The sequence below is a fragment of the Chrysochloris asiatica genome, unplaced genomic scaffold (genome assembly GCF_000296735.1).
Source record: "Chrysochloris asiatica unplaced genomic scaffold, ChrAsi1.0 scaffold00124, whole genome shotgun sequence".
Taxonomy (NCBI): domain Eukaryota; kingdom Metazoa; phylum Chordata; class Mammalia; order Afrosoricida; family Chrysochloridae; genus Chrysochloris; species Chrysochloris asiatica.
Window position 1 is genome coordinate 7,318,228 of NW_006408642.1, and position 17,949 is coordinate 7,336,176.

At 42.7% G+C, this 17,949-nt stretch overlaps 1 protein-coding gene across 1 annotated transcript; it reads left to right on the plus strand.

Moving 5' to 3' along the window:
- Positions 1–1,419: 1,419 nt before the first annotated feature.
- Positions 1,420–4,404, plus strand: LOC102811788 (15 kDa protein B-like). Its single transcript, XM_006868837.1, has 4 exons — positions 1,420–1,600; positions 2,466–2,554; positions 3,503–3,595; positions 4,264–4,404. The coding sequence occupies exons 1-4, from the start codon at positions 1,420–1,422 to the stop codon at positions 4,402–4,404; spliced, it is 504 nt and encodes a 167-aa protein (XP_006868899.1).
- Positions 4,405–17,949: the final 13,545 nt, after the last annotated feature.

The window sequence follows — 17,949 nt, forward strand, 5'->3', positions numbered from 1 at the left end:
CAGCCTGTGGTTCTTTCAGCTGTTAGGCCTTCCTAGATGAGGTCTCTGTGCCAGAGTCATGGGGTAACTTACGTCCACACTGCTGGTTCTGGGATATCAGATGTGTGTCCCCATGGGGCCAATATGGACACATCCACTTTCTCATGGCACTGACTTGCACAGACCACTTGAGCAAGAGCTAAGGGTTTCCGGAATCTGTGCCTACCTCCTCATGTCCATTACAGCAATGGGGAAGCTGAAATTGAGAAGGACAGGGGCTTACCCAAGGGCACACCAGGGTTATTTCTTCACAGGCTTCCAGTCCTTGTGAAAACTTTTTGCTCCATCCATCTTCTCAAGGAAACGGGGATGCTGCAGGATGTTCAGAGTCACAGGTCCCAGTCACCTAGGTGCTGCCTCTGTGCAGAGTAAATAATTGTGAAGTGGAACTACTCACCTGAAGGGGATCTCCTGCCACCCACAGGTGGGGGAGCACGTTCTGCCCCCTGCACCCTCCTACTGCCCTCCCCCAATCCTTAGCATCCCTGATTCCAACCTTAGGTCCCAGGACTGCTCCATGCGCCACCTCCTCATCACTTCTGACCCCAACTTTCTTGACTCTTACCTTAGCATCTGGAAGAAGGGGGCAGAATCATGCTTTAGTATTCCCACTGGAGGGTCTCAGTGGACATACCCTGCATTAACTCTCCTCCTCTGCCTTCATGGGAATGGGACCTCCTCAGCCAAGTTTGGCCACATGACTGGTGTGGGCCTTGCTGTTCCTCTCTGAGCTGCTAACTGGGTTGCCTTCCCAGCAGTCAGGAATCCTCACTGTGATCCTGTAGAAGGCAAACTCCCTCTCCTCAGCCTTACCTGCAGTGGGAGACAGACCAGGGGAGAGTGGACAAGTCCCTCCCTGAACGGGCTACCACTATCACAAGCAAATAAGGGACAGTGGACCCTGGATTATCAGATCTTATTTTTGGAAGTCAAGCATCCAGGTTTTTTAAAAGCTGAAATCAATATTTTAAATGTATGTAATATTGTGATCTCAACCTGAGTGCAAATGGGAACAGCTCTTTGAGATCTCTGCTGAGGAACTGTCAGATGCAAGTCTGTAGATTTGGAGCAGTAGTTTCTAGGACCAAAGCAGAAAAGGCAGGCACAAACAGTCTAGACATTGGGACTGTCAGAGCTGGAAGGTTGGGACACCACGGCCCAGAGCAAAGTCACTCTTAGGACCTGACATGTTGCCCAAGCCGACTTGCTTCTTGGCCAGTTGTGTTTTGGAACATTGCCCAACACTGGGGTCTGTAGCAAAGGAAAGGAGAAACTCTCTTTCCGGAGACGCCAGTCCCACATGTCACCATCAGTTCTTGGGCAAGGAAGATAGTGTAGCACTTATAAGGGCCCAAGAGTGGCAGTGGGTGAAAGAAGAGAATGGCAGGGGTCTGGAGGGCACTAATGCTAATGGTGGCCTTGACCATCATGAGCTGTGAGGCTTACCGCAGACTGAGCTATGAGAGCGTTGTCACTCAGGCACTGCAGTTCTTCAATCAGGGACGAATAGGAGAGCCTGTCTTCCGCCTGCTGGAAGCCATCCCACCACCACGCTCGGTGAGTGTCCACAGGGCCCAGGTAGGGAAGAGGGTAGGAGGTCTAATTCCAGGGTGACCTTGGGTAATGTGTCGCTGGACCTTGGTTTTCTTCTGTGAAATTGTGAAGTAGGTAACACCTGCCTCATAGAAGGCTTTGAGACTGGCAGGCAGGAGAGGAATTATGTCAGAGACAAAGTTAAGGTTAGCTAATATTGCCATTATTATGATGATGGTGTTCCTCCTATGGGAAAGTACAATAAGACTCAACGAAGAGCTTTGGTCGGAGTCCTGGTGTGGCACGGTGGGTTAATGCGCCAGACTGCAAAGCCATTTGAACTTCAAAGTCGGTGGTTCAAGCTTACCAGCTGCTCCTTGGAAACCCTACACAGGGTTGTTATGGGTCAGAACTGACTCGATGGCACTTAACAACACTATCAAGAGCTTTGGCCAAGGATCCCAAGGATAACATGGGATCTGAGAGCCAAACTTGTACTCAGACCTCCTCCTTGATGGAATATGCAGAGCTGCTTAAAAGATAGACAGACACTGAGCTGGTTTCCTGGCAGCTGAACATCTGGAGCAGGGAATGTCACAGAAGATCAAACTGAGAGGCAAAGGCAGGAAGTGACCCCCTCAAGTGGAACAGCTATTAAGTTATTAAGTGGTATCCCATGGCGAGTTTCAGAAAGTCCCACACTCCTTACATCTTTGCTGAGGCCACCTAATAAGTACCTTTGCTTCAGTGGTTAAGTACTGAGTCTCAGAGACATAGGTTAAGCCCCTTCCAACTACGTGTCCTTAAACTCTCTCTGTCTCTGTTTCTTTAACTATAAAAGAAAGATGATCATGTTTGTTTTCTGTTGCTTCTTTAGAACTCCACCTCAAAAGCGATCCCTCTCAACTTCAGGATTAAAGAGACTGTGTGCCTTTCAACCCAGCAGAGACCTCAGCAAGAATGTGCTTTCAGGGAGGGCGGGGTGAGTGACCCCTCCCTTGTGGGCTTGACAAAGACTCTCTGGGGCCTCAAGGGGACCTCTACTTCCTTCATCTGGCCATGCAAGATTTCACTGTGGAAGCCTTTTTCAAAATCAGATATTTGCTTATTGCTTTCTCTTATTATAAATTTTATATTATAAATGATTATGAATCATGATTATAAAAGCTACAAAGGAGTCCTGGTGTGGCACTGTAGGATAAACACTGGACTACTAACCACAATGTGAGCAGTTCAAACCTACCAGCCACTTCTCGGAAAACTTATGCAGGTTTGCTATTAGTTGGAACCAACTGGAGAACAATTAACAGCAACATGTTACAAAAATGTAAAAAGAAAACAAAGTTGGGGGTATACTTCACTTAGAGGATACTGCTTTTAAACAGTAAAATGATTATTACAGCAAGTTTAGAAAAAGTGGAGAAGTAAAATCAAACAGAAATCTCTAGCAGCCCCACAACCCAGGGACCGACAACAACTGGGGCACAAATATACATTTTAAACAAATAAGGCTTCCTCTGGGCATGCTGGAGTCTGGGTGTGGCCTATATACCAGACTGCTAACCATAAGGTCGGTGGTTCAAATCCATTAGCCGCTCCTTAGAAACCCTATGAGTTGGAAGTGGCTCAATGGCACTTAACTGGGCATGCTACTTTATGAATGCCTTTGCCTTGCAATGGCTTATTTTAATGGGTGCACATCTAGTCCAGTTGGGTCCTTTCCAGAGAGTGATTTGCACCTGTTTTTAACTAGGGCAACCCTCATGCCTTTGGTTTGAGGAAGGTTTAGGGATGATCCCATGGGGGAGGGGAAAGTGCGTCCCCAAGGGTCTACAGGGTCCTCCAGACTCAGGGCCGGAGGGCAGCTGATCACCAAGGCAGCTTCTATTGGGGTTGGTGACCCTAACGCTTTTGATTCCTGACCCCACAGGAGGAGCGAAACTGCACTGGCAACTTCCTCATGGTGCGGCATTTTCGCATTCTAGCAGTGGACTGTTCCAGGGACCGTGGGCGCCAGCAAGAGGTGGGCACTAGTCCGGCTGCAAAGTGGGGACCAGCCAAGCCTACACACACTTCACCCCTTTTCCCCTCTCTTTGCCTTTCCCTCCGCCTCCTGCATAAACTCCACGGATCCCCTTAGCTGTCAGCTCTCTTCTGGGTCAACATCAGCACTGAAGTGCCCCAGTCTGGGTGACTAACTTCAGCGCATTGGGTCTCAACTTCCTCTCTGGAAAATGGGGCTAAGTTCGTTTCAATTCAAGTTACTGGAAGAGTTAACAACCTTGGTTCACGTGGGAAGGCTTGTTGACTGCTGATCATTTAGCAGGAGATGGGGTAGGGCAGTAACCCCTGGTCTGAGATGGGGTGGGGTGGTGGTGCCAGGATATGTCTAGGGGTACTTAGAATTCTCAGGACATGATGCTGCTCTAGACTGTAGCCCCACAGACCTGTTGGAGGTCTCAATACCTTGCTTAGGAAAACTGAAATCAAAGGTAAACCCTCCTGGCAGGTAAGCGGAATAGCCAGGATGGAAATGAGTCCTCAGAGTCCAGGCCTGCCCACGTCTTCTCTGCTCCAAGAAGAAGAGTAGACCCAGGACCACTTCACGCCTAAGAAGGGACAACAGGCAGGTAGAAAAAGGGAACTAACAATGACAGCGCTGAGGGGGACTATCTGGTGTCACTTCTGCAGGGCCTCCGGAACAGGCGCTCTGCCGAATCCTCCCAGGACACCCCTCCAGAGGCCAAGAGCACCAAGCTACCACCTGTGGTCAGGAACCTGTATGAAAGAGCCAAGTATGACATCATCGCCAACATCCTAAGGAATTTCTAGAGCCAGAGAAGAGAGGGGAGACCCTGTACCCTCACTATGACTTCCTGTTCCCCACCTGTCCCTCTCTCTCTGCTGCCCCAAAGTGGCCCTCTGCTATCTCTTTCCTGCCCAGCCTAGAGGTGCCCCTTACAGAGGGCCCTGAAAGCCCTGAGTTAGCCCATGCTCCTCTGCCTTTGTATAATCTGTTTCTTACTGCCTAGAATTCCTGCCCCAATCCTGTGTCTGGGAATCTCAGTCATCTTTCAAGTCACAGCCCAAAAGTCTCCTCCTCCAGGAAGCCTCCCCTGCTCTCTCTGGGCAGAGGCATTCGTCCTTCATCCATGCACTCATGATCCTCAGACTGGCATCACCTGGGTCTACTCACAGCTGGGCTCCTCTGAGCCAACTGCAGGTGGCTATGGAATGAGTTTCTCAACAGGGTACCCCGGCACTCTGGGAGGGTGGTTCCTTTTGTGCAGGACCCTGAGCATGCCTGCTTTCTACCCCATCACTGCCATAACCAAATGTCCCTTCATAGATCCAAGCACTTCCAACAGGGTCAGACTACCAGTGAGTACGAATCACAGGAAAGCAGCTCAATAAAATGTTTCTGAAATAAATGAGTGAATTAATGAAATGCTAGAGAGAGGCTGGACTGCTATCTAGGGGATTTGGCTGAGGAGCCATATGGGACACACCATGGGGGTGGGGGTCCACTGCACATCATGGAAACCCAAATTCCAGGAGTTGAGGATAAGGGCCATGGAGAAAAACCACTGGAGACGGGGTCATCTCCCTCAAACTCAACAGCCTTTTGTTCCTTTATGCACCATTACGCCCTCACCTTAATTATAAAGCTCCAGTCAGAACCTCTCTGCTGAATCCCAGACTTGCACATTAGACTATCTCCTGGACATCTCCTTGTGGATATCTAGCAAGCATTACACACTCAGTTTTTTTCCTCTAAACCTATTTTTCCTGAAGCCCTCCTCAGTCCAAGATGGCAACTTCAGGTACCCATAAACCTTGGAATCCTGGTTTGCTTCTCATCCTTTCACAACCTACATCTGGTCCTTCAACAAGGCTTTTGTTTTAGTCACTGATGGATTCCCAGGCTCAAGAACAGTACCTGGTACATCATAGTTTCTCAGCAGATATTTGTTGAATGAGTGAATGCCCTTTTTGATTCACTAACATACTCCCTCAAGACTCTTTCATTCCAGGGGCTATGGCATAGAGTCATAGCCCCAGGGAGACAAAGAATACCTCTCCATTAATAATACTAACAGCCATCATTAATGAATGCCACTTCTCATAAGGTTCTCAGAACTGCTTTGCAAGCTGTATGCATAATCTGCAACTTTCAGTGCAGAAACCAAGTCTTAAGGAAATTGGGCCTATAGTTCAAATCCCAACCCACTTGCCAAGTAAATTCTGTGCAGCACCCATGGAGGAGGAGAGGAGGGAGCAGGAGATGCTGTAGGGAGTGACACTAGGGTGGGGTTAGGAAATGGGCAGGTGTTGGTCAAGCAGGCTAACCTGAAACTCTCAAGCCCTTGCCACATGGTGGGAAAATGATATTTACCTGGAGAAGTCTACTTCCAACCTTGCAGCCTCAAAGAACATACCTCACACACACCTTCACATCACTCCTGAGAGAAGGGTCCCAAGATCCTCTGCAGGCAACAGGCCCTGCCTCTTGGGCTCCAGACATTAGGGGACTGAGATAAGCAGCTCTTCCCGGGAAGCTCCAGGGTCTATCTAGGGCAGTCAGTACCACATCACATAAGGCCTAGGGAAGCTGGCCCACTATAGTGCCCTCTGCAGGAAGAGTCCAGCCTGCAGGGCTCAGCCACAAAGCCCTGCTGGAGCCGAGCCTGTTCCATCCACCAGCCCCAACACCATAAGTGCCCTGACAACTCCGAGGCTCCAAATGCTGCTCAGTCATTTGATCTCAGGAGGTTCTGAAAATCTTAAGGCTAAGAAGCTAAGAAGGAGAAGGGCGAATTTACCTGGGGCTTGCAGGGAGCAGAATAGATGAACAGAGATCTCTGGAGTAACATTTAAGGACCTCAGAAATAAAATTCTACTCCACATACATAGTCACACACATGCAAATGGGAGTTTTATTTTAAAGCAAAAATTATTTCAATGTGTCAAAATCCATAGGACAACACAACATAGCATCAATACTAATGTGCATTGGTGAGCACTATATCAATATTGGTTCAGCAATTATAAAATGTACTACAAAAATGCAAGATTCCAATAATAGGAATTAAGACCCTAAGTGGCACCAACAGTTAAATGCTTGACTACTAGCTTTTAACTAGTTCAAAGGTTGCCAGTTCAAACCCATCCAGAAGCGCCTCAAAAGGCAGGTCTGGTGATCTGCTTCTCAAAGGTCACAACCTTGACAAACCTATAGAGCAGTTAGTTCTACTCTGCACACCTGGGGCCTCATGGGATTGTCATAAGTTGGAATCAACTAGATGGCAACAAATAACAGTAATAGGAGAGACTATGCAAGGAGGGAGGAGAGAGCTTATGGGAGCTCTGTGCTTCCTGTGGAGTTCGTGTGTGGTGCAAATGGTGAAGACACTTGGCTGCTAACCAAGAGGTTAGCATATGAAATCTACCCAAAGGCACTTCAGAAGAAAGGCTGGTGGTTTACTTCCAAAAATTCCACCACTGAAAATCCTATGGAATACAGTTTTATTCTGATACACATGGGGTCACCACTGAGTCTGAATTGATTTCATGGTAACTGGTTAACTTGTCCTTCCTGCACAATTTTTTTTTTTTTGTAAACCAAAACTGCTCTAAAGGTAGAACAAACAAGATGGTGGAGAGGAAAGGATAGAAGCGTGGTGAGGACCTCTGTCAGCAAAAACACAGAATACCAGACCAAGCAGGCTCAGGGGATGGTCCCAAAACTCTGAACCACATATAAAGGAATATTTAGAAAGTTGGAAGGCTTACAGCCAATGGAATTTGTTATAGAAGCAAGAAATCCAGTGTTTTCTAATCCAAGATGCTAAGCTGGTCCCACAGTGGCCATCTTGGGTGAGACCAAACAGGCGAAGGATCAGAGCAGCCACAGACACCTGACAGAACCCCAGACACAAAGGTGTGGACATTCTTTTTTTTTTTTTGTATCTGTTCATTGGTCTCTCACTGTCTGCGCACCTCCATTCTGGTGACTAGAGGGGTGCCTGAGCAAGTGGACACCCCACCCCCAGAGGGTTCTACTATGCGTGCACACAAATCACCTCAAAATTTAAAGGAACAGTTTCACTTAAAAGCAAATGGCGTACACACAGTAGACAGGGATGGGAAACTTGGACATTGGCCACCCAAAATAGGGGAGGGGGGAGCTACAAAGGCAAGAAGTGACTGCCTTACAAGCTTTCAAGAGGGAAGCTAGATTCATAGGGCCTGGAGGAAGGTAGAATCTCCACTGAGTAGTATACAATCTGTCTAGGCGTGGCTGATGAAATGAAATCCAGATGGATCTCTTGTGATACAATAGTGAATAATTTTTACCTGGACTGCTTGTGAGGGTTGGAATTGTAAAGCTAGACTTTTTTAGCAAGGAAGGGAGTGATTAACTTTTCAGCCTAAGAGCGGAGGTCCCTGAGACCATCAAGGGAGAAGAGTGGAGAGCGTGACCCTACCCAGAGAAGCAGTGATGCCTAAGATGAAGGCAGAGACAATTACGTGGAGAGATGGAGGTGTTGGGGACTTTAGACACAGAGAGGGAGAGGGGCTGTGTGCTGATGACAAGGGGGCAGGCTTGCAGTGTATATCCTTTGATTGGTTGATGATACATGGAGGGGATTGTAACCATAGCAATGAAATGATATACTATAGGATGAATATAAAACTAATGCTCTCCCATGTAAACTATCCCATAATTCATAATAAAACATTTTAAAAAAAGAAAAAGCAAATGACAGCGCAAAATGGCACAGCTGGCCCTGAACTGTTTATCACTAGGAAAAAGGCCTACAAAAACCAATACCAATTGCCATACAACAGTTAGGCAGCCAACACCTGCAACAGTTACTCTCAGTCAAGTAATAAGAAGAGTGTAAAGGGAAGCCCATCTCCTGATCACATCTACTTGGAGGTAATCAGAAAGCATAAAAAAGAACAAAACACACACTCGTATAAGTAGTAAGGCCACAGCTATCTACTGTGTATGCCCAAGAAACAGAAACAGATGACTGTATCAACACATGTCAAGAAGAAAGATAAAGTGACTGAGACAAATGAGTTGGAGGTAGACCTACACTCCATACTGGAAGGAGGTCAGGCTTTGGAAATGCTGGAGAAGGAATTCAGAAAGATGATTATAAAATTTATCAAAACCCTTTACAATGGAGTTGAGAAACATAAGGAAGAAGTCAGGAACGTGCTACAGGAACAATCAAATAAGATAGATACAGTATTGGAAACAACTCAAATCCTATAGAAAGAGATCAAAACAATAATAGAATATCAGAAATGGAAAATACACTGAAAGGGCAAAGGAGGAGAATTGAAGAAACAGAAGCCAGAACTAGTGAGCTAGAAGGCAAATCTCTCAATACTACCAAGATAGAAGAACAAGCAGAAAAAAGGATGAAAAAAATCTGAAAAAGGTCTAAGATTCATGTAGAACAATACAAAGAGGAATAATTTATGAATTATCGACATTCTGGAACAGGAAAAATCACACAAGTCCACAGAAGAGGAGGTAGGTAAGGATCTTCTGGAAGATAATTTCACTAACATCCTGAAAAGCAAAAAGATAAGCATTCAAGAAGCTCAACGAATCCCAGGAGAGATAGACCCTAAAAGAAAATTACCGAGACAGATTATAATCAAGCTCTCCAAAATCAAAGATAAGGACAGATTCCTGAAAGCAGCTAGAGGAAAGAGAAGTGTTACATACAAAGGCAAGCAAATCAGATTAAGCTCAGATCTCTCAGCAGAAACCATGCAGGCAAGAAAACAATGGGGAGACATATATAAAACCCTGAAAGAAAAAACTGCCACCCAAGAATCCTCTACCCAGCAAAGCTGTCAATCAAATACAATGGTGTAATCAAAACATTCCAGGATAAACAGAAGCTAAGGGGTTTTGCCAAAGCCAACCCTGCACTACAAAACATCCTAAAGGGAGTTCTGTGGACTGAGAACCAACAAGAACAGGCAACAACCAGAGACTGACATACGTAGCAGCACCACCCAGAACTCAGTTGACAAATGGAAGAGTCAAGAACAGAAGAAAACCATAAGAACAAATTCAGAGGATCTGGAAAGTCAGTCTAGAATCAATACACTTACAATGTGAAAGAAGGTAAACACACAGGAACAGAGATTCAGATGGTGAGAAGGTTAGATAGATTATAGGATAAAACAGTGTCTTAAATGGAGGGAAAAGTTAATGGACTATAAAGTAACCACATGGTGGGGATTGGGATAGTGGGTAAAGGGAAGGTGGAGGGAGGCAATGGTACAGCACAGGGTAGGGGGCAGACACATCATAGTTCGGGTATTACGGAGGGCAATACAAGAAGAAGGAGGGGGTGGAAGAACAAGGTAGATAGAGGAACACCGAGACGGGTTTGTATGGCCTAAATGGGACAGAGGTAAATAGTGATGCATGCTCAACCTTGGAACAACAGGGCTCTGTGATACAGGGATCTAGGCATAGTTTGAAGAGGGGAAATAATACTAAGGTGCTTTACTGTCATATGAATATTGGTTTCCCTTACCTACTATTGTAAAATAGACACCTGAGTGGGATAGAAAGGAATATTGGGAAACTTGATTACAGAAAGCTTGTAAGCCTGTCTTCAGCCTATAATTAATTGGAAGACCTAAAAGGGGTTCTAGAACTTGCCCAGTGAAATAGGCCTGTTGCAGAGCCTTCGAAGTATATAGGGCATTAGGTGGGATTCTGAGTCTCATCCAGAACCTTCAGAGGTGGGACATTTCCACTAGAAAGGACAAGCAGACCAGTTTGGAACAGCTAGAGCAACAGAATGTGCATCTTCAAAGAAAGATAATTAGGAAAAACCCAAAACAAAAATGGCAGTATGACTGGCTACTACAATAATCAGCAAGCTGTTCGCCAGGAAGCCATCAAGGCAAGCAATCAAGTTCCTTTAGGACAAACCCCCCTTTAAGACTGAAACTCAAAGGGAACACATGAGCAGGCATGTGAGCTTGCTGGCGACCACATTCGTCTACTGGTGAGTGAAAGAGGGGAAAAGGCAGCAATGAAGAAATGGGCTGAGTTCAACCATGCCCCTTAGACTTCCGTTGACCTGGAGATGAGAGAGAGAAGAGGAAGGGCTGGTTGGTCCAAAGTGTGGTGAGACCTCGGGACTCCTGAGCCCACGGACAAGGACATAACCACAGAGGGCTAGAACTGAGAGTGAACCATCCAGCTGATATGAAGTGAGGGGAGATGCACAAGAACACCCAAACTTGCAGATAGTACCTATTTGTCCTAGTCTCAATGGCTTGATAATCAGAACTCAATTAGAGAAAGATTTTAAAAAAAAAAAGCAATTTTTGATAAAGGAAACAAGGGTAAATTGCCATAATTTGATGAACTTGACCTATACTCATAGAGGTAGTAACTCTAAATCCTAACAGAGTGAGAAGGAGTCTTCACATCAAGTATCAATGCTATCCCCTCAGTACACAGGGTAGACAGGGACAGGCAACCTGTCCTTTAGGTAGATATTGGCTACCTAAAATGAGGGGGCAATAAAGGCATGAAGTGACTGGCTTACAAGGTTTCTAGAGGGAGTTAAGTTTAAGAGTGTGTGGGGGAAGAAAGAGTGCCCAATGAATAGTTTTTATCTTGTCTAGACGGGTCTGGTTAAAAGAGATGGGGATAAGATTCTTATGATTCAACAATGAATAATTGTTATCATGACAAATTGCGACTGTCACAGTTGTAAAGGTAGAAGTTTGGTAACAAAAACAGGGGAGTAGTTATTCTTACAGTCCAGAAACAAAGGACCCTAGGACCATCAAGGGAGAAGAGCACAAGCAGAATGCGAGACCTTTTCCAGAGAAGCAGTGACACCAGAGATGGAGGCAGAGATGGGGAAATGGAGAGAGGGAGTAGCTGAGGACTCTAGATTCATGGGAAGAGAGGGGCTGAGAGCTGGGGCCAGGAGGCAGACTTGCAGAATGTGTTCTTTGGTGATATAAATTATTATATACGCCTGAGTGTTTAAAAAAAAAAAAAAGCTAAAGTGAATAGAGAGAAATACTATTATCTGATGGTATATGGAAGGGATTATAATCATTGTAATGAAACAAGGTGTATAATTTGTTGAATGTAAAACTGATGATCTGCCCCGTAAACTTTCACTCAATTCACAAAATTCACAATAAAACTTAAAAAAAAAAAACCCAAAAAAAAACTGCTCTACAAAAGTAAAAATGACTTCATAGTATACACTCCATTTTACAACCAGTTTGTTTAACATTTCTGGTAACACTCTTCAGTTGCTACTGACTGTGATTAATAGCAATAGGATAAATCCTATTGATTTATCATGTGACTATCTGTCTCATGCTCCATTAGGTGACTAAGCCTCTATTCATTCACTCATTCATTGTTTGTTTGTTTTTTAAATAAATAATAACACAACTTTTGCCAATTCAATACTTTTAAGGACACAATGACATAAATCATGTTGTGCAACCACCCAGAAACACTGACAAATTTCCATTTGTTTAAATCACCCTTGCTGTTGAACCCTAAAATTGTTTCTACTTACAAAAAAAAAAAAAATTGAAACAATACTGGGATGGTAATAAATTCTTAAAGTGGAAGTGAATACAAATATTTGTCCATTTTAAGAATTTAATGTATTTCTATACTACATAGGATGGGGGAAGAACCCTTCAAGCAGTTTTATAGACACTACTGGGAAATAGGGAATTACCTACATGGTCTAATAAGGGAATGGTTGAATACTTAAAGCAATAGCCACTGGACAGAATATTATGCAGTCTTTAAAATAAATTTGCATGCAATGTTACATCAAGGAAAATGCTTGTGTTAGAATACATAAAGGTTTTGCAAACATGATTAAAGAAAACAGAGACAGAAGAAAAATCAAACCAACCAATCCCCCAAAACCATAAAACTGGAAATATGAAAGGGGATCATAGGTACACTTAATTTTACTCATGAGGAACCTGTGCATAGACTAAGAGGCAGTCTTTCAAACAGAACAAGGAGTTAAAAATGAATGAGAATGGTTTAAAGTCAGGAAAGGCATATGTAAAGGTTGTATTCAATCTGTATGCTGAGCAAACAGTCCAAGAAGCTGGATTGTATGAAGAAGAATGTGGCATCAGGATTGGAGGAAGACTCACTAACAACCTTTGATATGCAGATGACACAACCTTGCTTGTTGGAAGCAAGGAGGACGTGAAGAACTTACTATCAGTGTGGGTTGCACGTCAATGCAAAGAAAATGAAACTTCTCATATATGGACTAATAAATAACTCCTTATAGACAATTCAAAGGCACCTAATTACAACAACATAGAGAGAAACGGATTTCAGTATTTATTAGTATTTGAAACTCTACTCCAGAAAACGTGAGAATCTGGAGGAAATCAATGATTTCCTAGGTAAGCAAGAATTGTCAACAGTGAGGCAAGACCAGGAAGGGAAAACATGCAATGTTGATTATCTCAGAAGAGCCTAGAAAGGTGATTAGAGGCTGAGGCCCCAGTATATCTACAGCTGAGGTTTATCTAGCCTTTAGTTCAGGGCCATGGACCACACTCTGAGCAGCTAGGCTTTCAAAACCATACAATTCCAAAGTCCTTTAAACTATTTCAAATCATGGGAAATGAGAAACAATTTCCCAACAGATTTGACATTAAAACCTGAAAAGATAGAGTAAGAAATTATTAACCAATTTTCCAAAGACAATAGGCAAACAGTAAGATAACGTGGGTGAGTGTCTGCTGTTCTGCCTTCCCTGGGATCTGGAATCCAGCGGCCTCCACCCACCTGTCAGTCAAAGTGGCTATGTTACAGACACCCCTAACGTCCAGCTGATATGAAGGCAAATCCTTACCCACTCCAAAATTCCCTGGATTCCTGCAGATTGCGTTCAGCCAAAGTAAAGCCCAATCTTTAAAGGAAACAAAATAAGACTTGAAAAAGTGGAAGGACAAGCCTTATTCTAATTTTATCAGTTTTATTCATTGCCTATCTCTAGTATTTGTTGATTAAAAATAAATGCTGGACAAATGGAAGGATTTTATATAATGAACAAGTCAGCCCCCCAAAATACATGCATTTAACGTATCAGACTCCATTAGGATCGTATCAAGGAGGCCTAGTTGCATATTGGTTAGTGTCCAGCTGCTAAGTGAAGGGTTGACAATATGAATTTACTAGTGGCTCCTCAGGAGAAAAAAATTCCTAATGATCTACTCCTATAAACACATAGCCTTTGAAACCCTATGGAGCAGTTGTACTCTGTCCTATAGGTTCACTGTGAGTTGGAATCGACTTAATGGCACACAACAACAGGATTCTAACAGGACTTGTTGCTTTTAATGGGAATAACATAGTCATAAAATTCGCATGTAAGAAATGTCTGGAATAGCCAACCAGACACACACACAAATCACACACACAAAATAATAGTCAGGAAAAGTGACTATCTATCCTCTGGGAGCAGAATAAGGGGCCAGTGGAATAGGAGTGAGAACTTGCAATCAAGTCACTGTATATATGACAAAAATGACAACTCAATTCCATGGGAAAGGACAGATAGTTTTTATTCTTACTGTTGCTGTTGTTAAATGCTGTCTGTATTTTCATAGCAATCCTGTACAGTGTTTCTGAGGAGCGGCTGGTGAGTTTAAATCACTGACCTTGAGGTTCAAATCGACTTTGTGATCCAGTGCTTATCCTACAGTGTCACAAATTGTTTTTCTCTTCAATTTTAATTAAGTTTGTTGTTGTTGACAATACAAAGCAAAACATACACCAGTTCAATAGTTTCTGCATGTACAATCTACAGATATTAATTACATTCTTCAAGTAATCATTCCCCTTTACTGAGTTTCTTTCTCCATCGTTAACATAAACTCACTGCTCCCTAAGGTTTCTATCTAAACTATGAGTTGCAGTTGTCAAAAGGGTTTCATTTAATTCTGAAAATGTCCAGAAAATGAAAACAAGTCCACGAGAGCCAAAATATGACCTTGAATATATCCCATCTGAATTTAGAGATCATCTGAAGAACAGATTTGATACATTAAACAATAAAGACCGAAGACCAGAAGAGTTGTGGAAAGACATCAAGAACATCATACAAGAAGAAAGCAAAAAGTCATTAAGAAGACAAGAAAGAAGAAAAAGGTCAAAATGGATGTCAGAAGAGACACTGAAACTTGCTCTCCAGCTTAGAGATGTTAAAGCAAATGGAAGAAATGAGGAGGTGAAAGAGATGAACAGAAAATTTCAAAGATCAGTTCAAAAAGATAAAGTGAAATATTGCAACAAAATGTACAAAGATCTGGAGTCAGAAAATCAAAAAGAACTCGCTCAGCATTTCTCAAGCTGGGGAACTGAAGAAAAAATTCAAGCCTCAACTTTCATTATTGAAATATTCTCTGGTTGAATTATTAAATGATGCAGAAAGCATCAAAAGAAGATGGAAGGAATACACAGAGTCACTGTACCAAAAGGAAATGGTTAATGTTCAACCATTTCAAAAGGTAGCATATGATCAAGAGCCAATGATACTGAAGGAGGAAGTCCAAGGTGCATTGAAGCAATTGGCAAAAAAACAAGGCACCAGGAACTGATGGAATAAAAATTGAAATCTTTCAAGAAAGTGAGGCAGCACAGGAGGCACTCACTCATCTCTGCCAAAAAATTTGGAAGACAACTATCTGGCCGGCTGATTGGAAGAGATCCATATTTGTGCCCATTCCAAAGAGAAGTGATGGAACAGAATGCAGAAATCATAGAACAATCTCTTTGTTATCCCATGTGAGTAAAGCTTTACTAAAGGTAATACAGAAATGGCTACAAGCATACATTGACAGAGAACTTCCAGAGGTTCAAGCCAGAATCAGAAGAGGCCGTGGAATGAGGGATATTATTGCTGATGTCCGATGGATCTTGGCTGAAAGCAGAGAATATCAGAAAAATGTTTACCTGTGCTTTATTGACTATGCAAAGGCTTTTGATTGTGTAGATCATGACAAGCTATGGACAACATTGCGAAGTATGAGTATTCCAGAACACTTAATTGTGCTCATGAGGAATCTGTACCTGGACCAAGAGGCAGTTGTTTGAACAGAACATGGGAACACTGAATGGTTTAAAATTAAGAAAGGTGTGCGACAAGGTTGTATTCTTTCATCATACTTATTTGTATGCTAAGCAAATAATCTGAGAAGCTGGGTTATATGAAGAAAAACATGGCATCAGGATTGGAGGAAGACTCATCAACAACCTGCAATATGCAGATGATACAACCTTGCTTGTGGAAAATGAAGAGGACTTAAAACAGATGTTTTACTGATGAAGATCAGAGAGCACAGCCTTCGGTATGGATTGCATCTCAATGTAAAGAAAACAAAAATCCAAACTATCAACACTCATGGAAGCAACAGCCAAGAAATCAAACAACATATTACATTAGGCAAATCTGCTGCACAAGACCTTTTAAGTGTTGAAGAGCAAAGATGTCAGCTTGAGGACTAAGGTGTGCCTGACCCAAGCCATGGTATTTTCAAAAACCTCATATACATGCAAAAGCTGGACAGTGAATAAGGAAGACAGTAGAAGAATTGATGTTTTTGAGTTATGATGTTAGAGGAGAATATTGAAAGTGCCATGGGCTGCCAAAAGAACCAAGAGATCCATTTTGGAAGAAGTGCAGCCAGAGTGCTCCCTGGAGGCCAAGATGGCCAAACTTCGACTCTCATACTTCAGACATATTGTCAGGAGGGACCAGTCACTGGAGAAGGATATCATGTTTGGTGAGGTGGAGGGTCAGAGAACAAGGGAAAGACCTCCAATGAGATGGACTGGCCAAGTGGTAGCATCAGTAGACTCAAGTGTGGCAACAGTAGTGAGGTTGGCCCAGGATCGGGCAATGTTTCGTTCTGCTGTGCATAAGGTTATTACAAGTTGGTACTGACTCCATGGCACCTAACAACAACAACAAAAAAATAAAGACGAGGTGCTCTGGTAGCTTAATGGTTACAAGTCTGGTTGCTAGCCTCAAGGTCAGCAGTTTGAAACTACAAGCTATTCTGCAAGAGAAAGATGAGGTTTTCTGCTACCATAAATATTTGGAGCCTCAAAATTGTAATCATTGCAATGAAACAATGAGTGTAAAACCAATGTTCTACCATGTAAACTATCACTCAATTCACAATAAAAACTTAAAACTACAACAACAAAGATTTACAGCCTCAGAAACCCTATGCAGAGTCACTATGAGTCAGAACCAACTCCATGACACATAGCCACCATCACCATAAAGCTAAAGTAATAAAGACTGTTAAATTGGCTTAAGGACAGGCATTTAGATCAATGAAACAATATTGAAAGTCTAGAAACAAGCCTTTACATTTATGGCCAACTGATTTCAATAAACATAAAGTAGCAATTCAATATGGAAAGGACAGTCTTGACAACAAATGAAGCTTGAACAAATGGCTATCCACATGCAAAAAGATAAATTCAGATCCTTTCCTTACATCATACATAAACATTAACTCAAAACGGATAACAAAGAACAAAAACTCTCAAACTCCTAGAGCATATTCATGATACTGGATATGGCTAATATTTCTTAGATAAGACACCAAAAGTATGATCTATAAGAAAAATAATTAGCAAACTAAACTTCAGTAAAATACAAAACTGCAATTCAAATGACATACTTAAGAAAATGAAAAGACAAGCTAAAGACTGAGAGAAAATATTTGCAAATAAAATGTGATAAAGGACTTGTCTCCCAAACACATTATCTTGGAACTCATTAATCAAACAAATAACCTAATCTAAAAAATGGACAAACTATTTTTAGGTATTTATATATTTCACTAAAGATATATCAATGACTAATAAGTGCAAGAAAAGAAGCTGAAAATAATGAGTTGTTGCTGTTGGTGCCATGGAGTTAGTTTTGACTCATAGCAACTCTATGCACAACAGAAAGGAAAACTGCCCAGTCCTGAGCCATCCTCATAACTGTTATGTTTGAGCCCATTGTATCTTTTTACCATGATGTTTTATTGGTTCAGTAGTGAGGATTTTTGCCTTCTTTCCACTAAGGTACAATCCATATTGAAGGCTGTCTTTTATCTTCATCAATAAGCATCTCAATTCCTCTTTGCTTCTAGCAAGCACGGATGTATCAACTGCATAACACAGATTGTGTATGAGTCTTCCACCAATCCTGATGCCATGTTCTTTCTCATCTAATACATCTTCTTGGATTATTTGCTCAACATACAGACTGAATAAGTATGGTGAAAGGATACAAC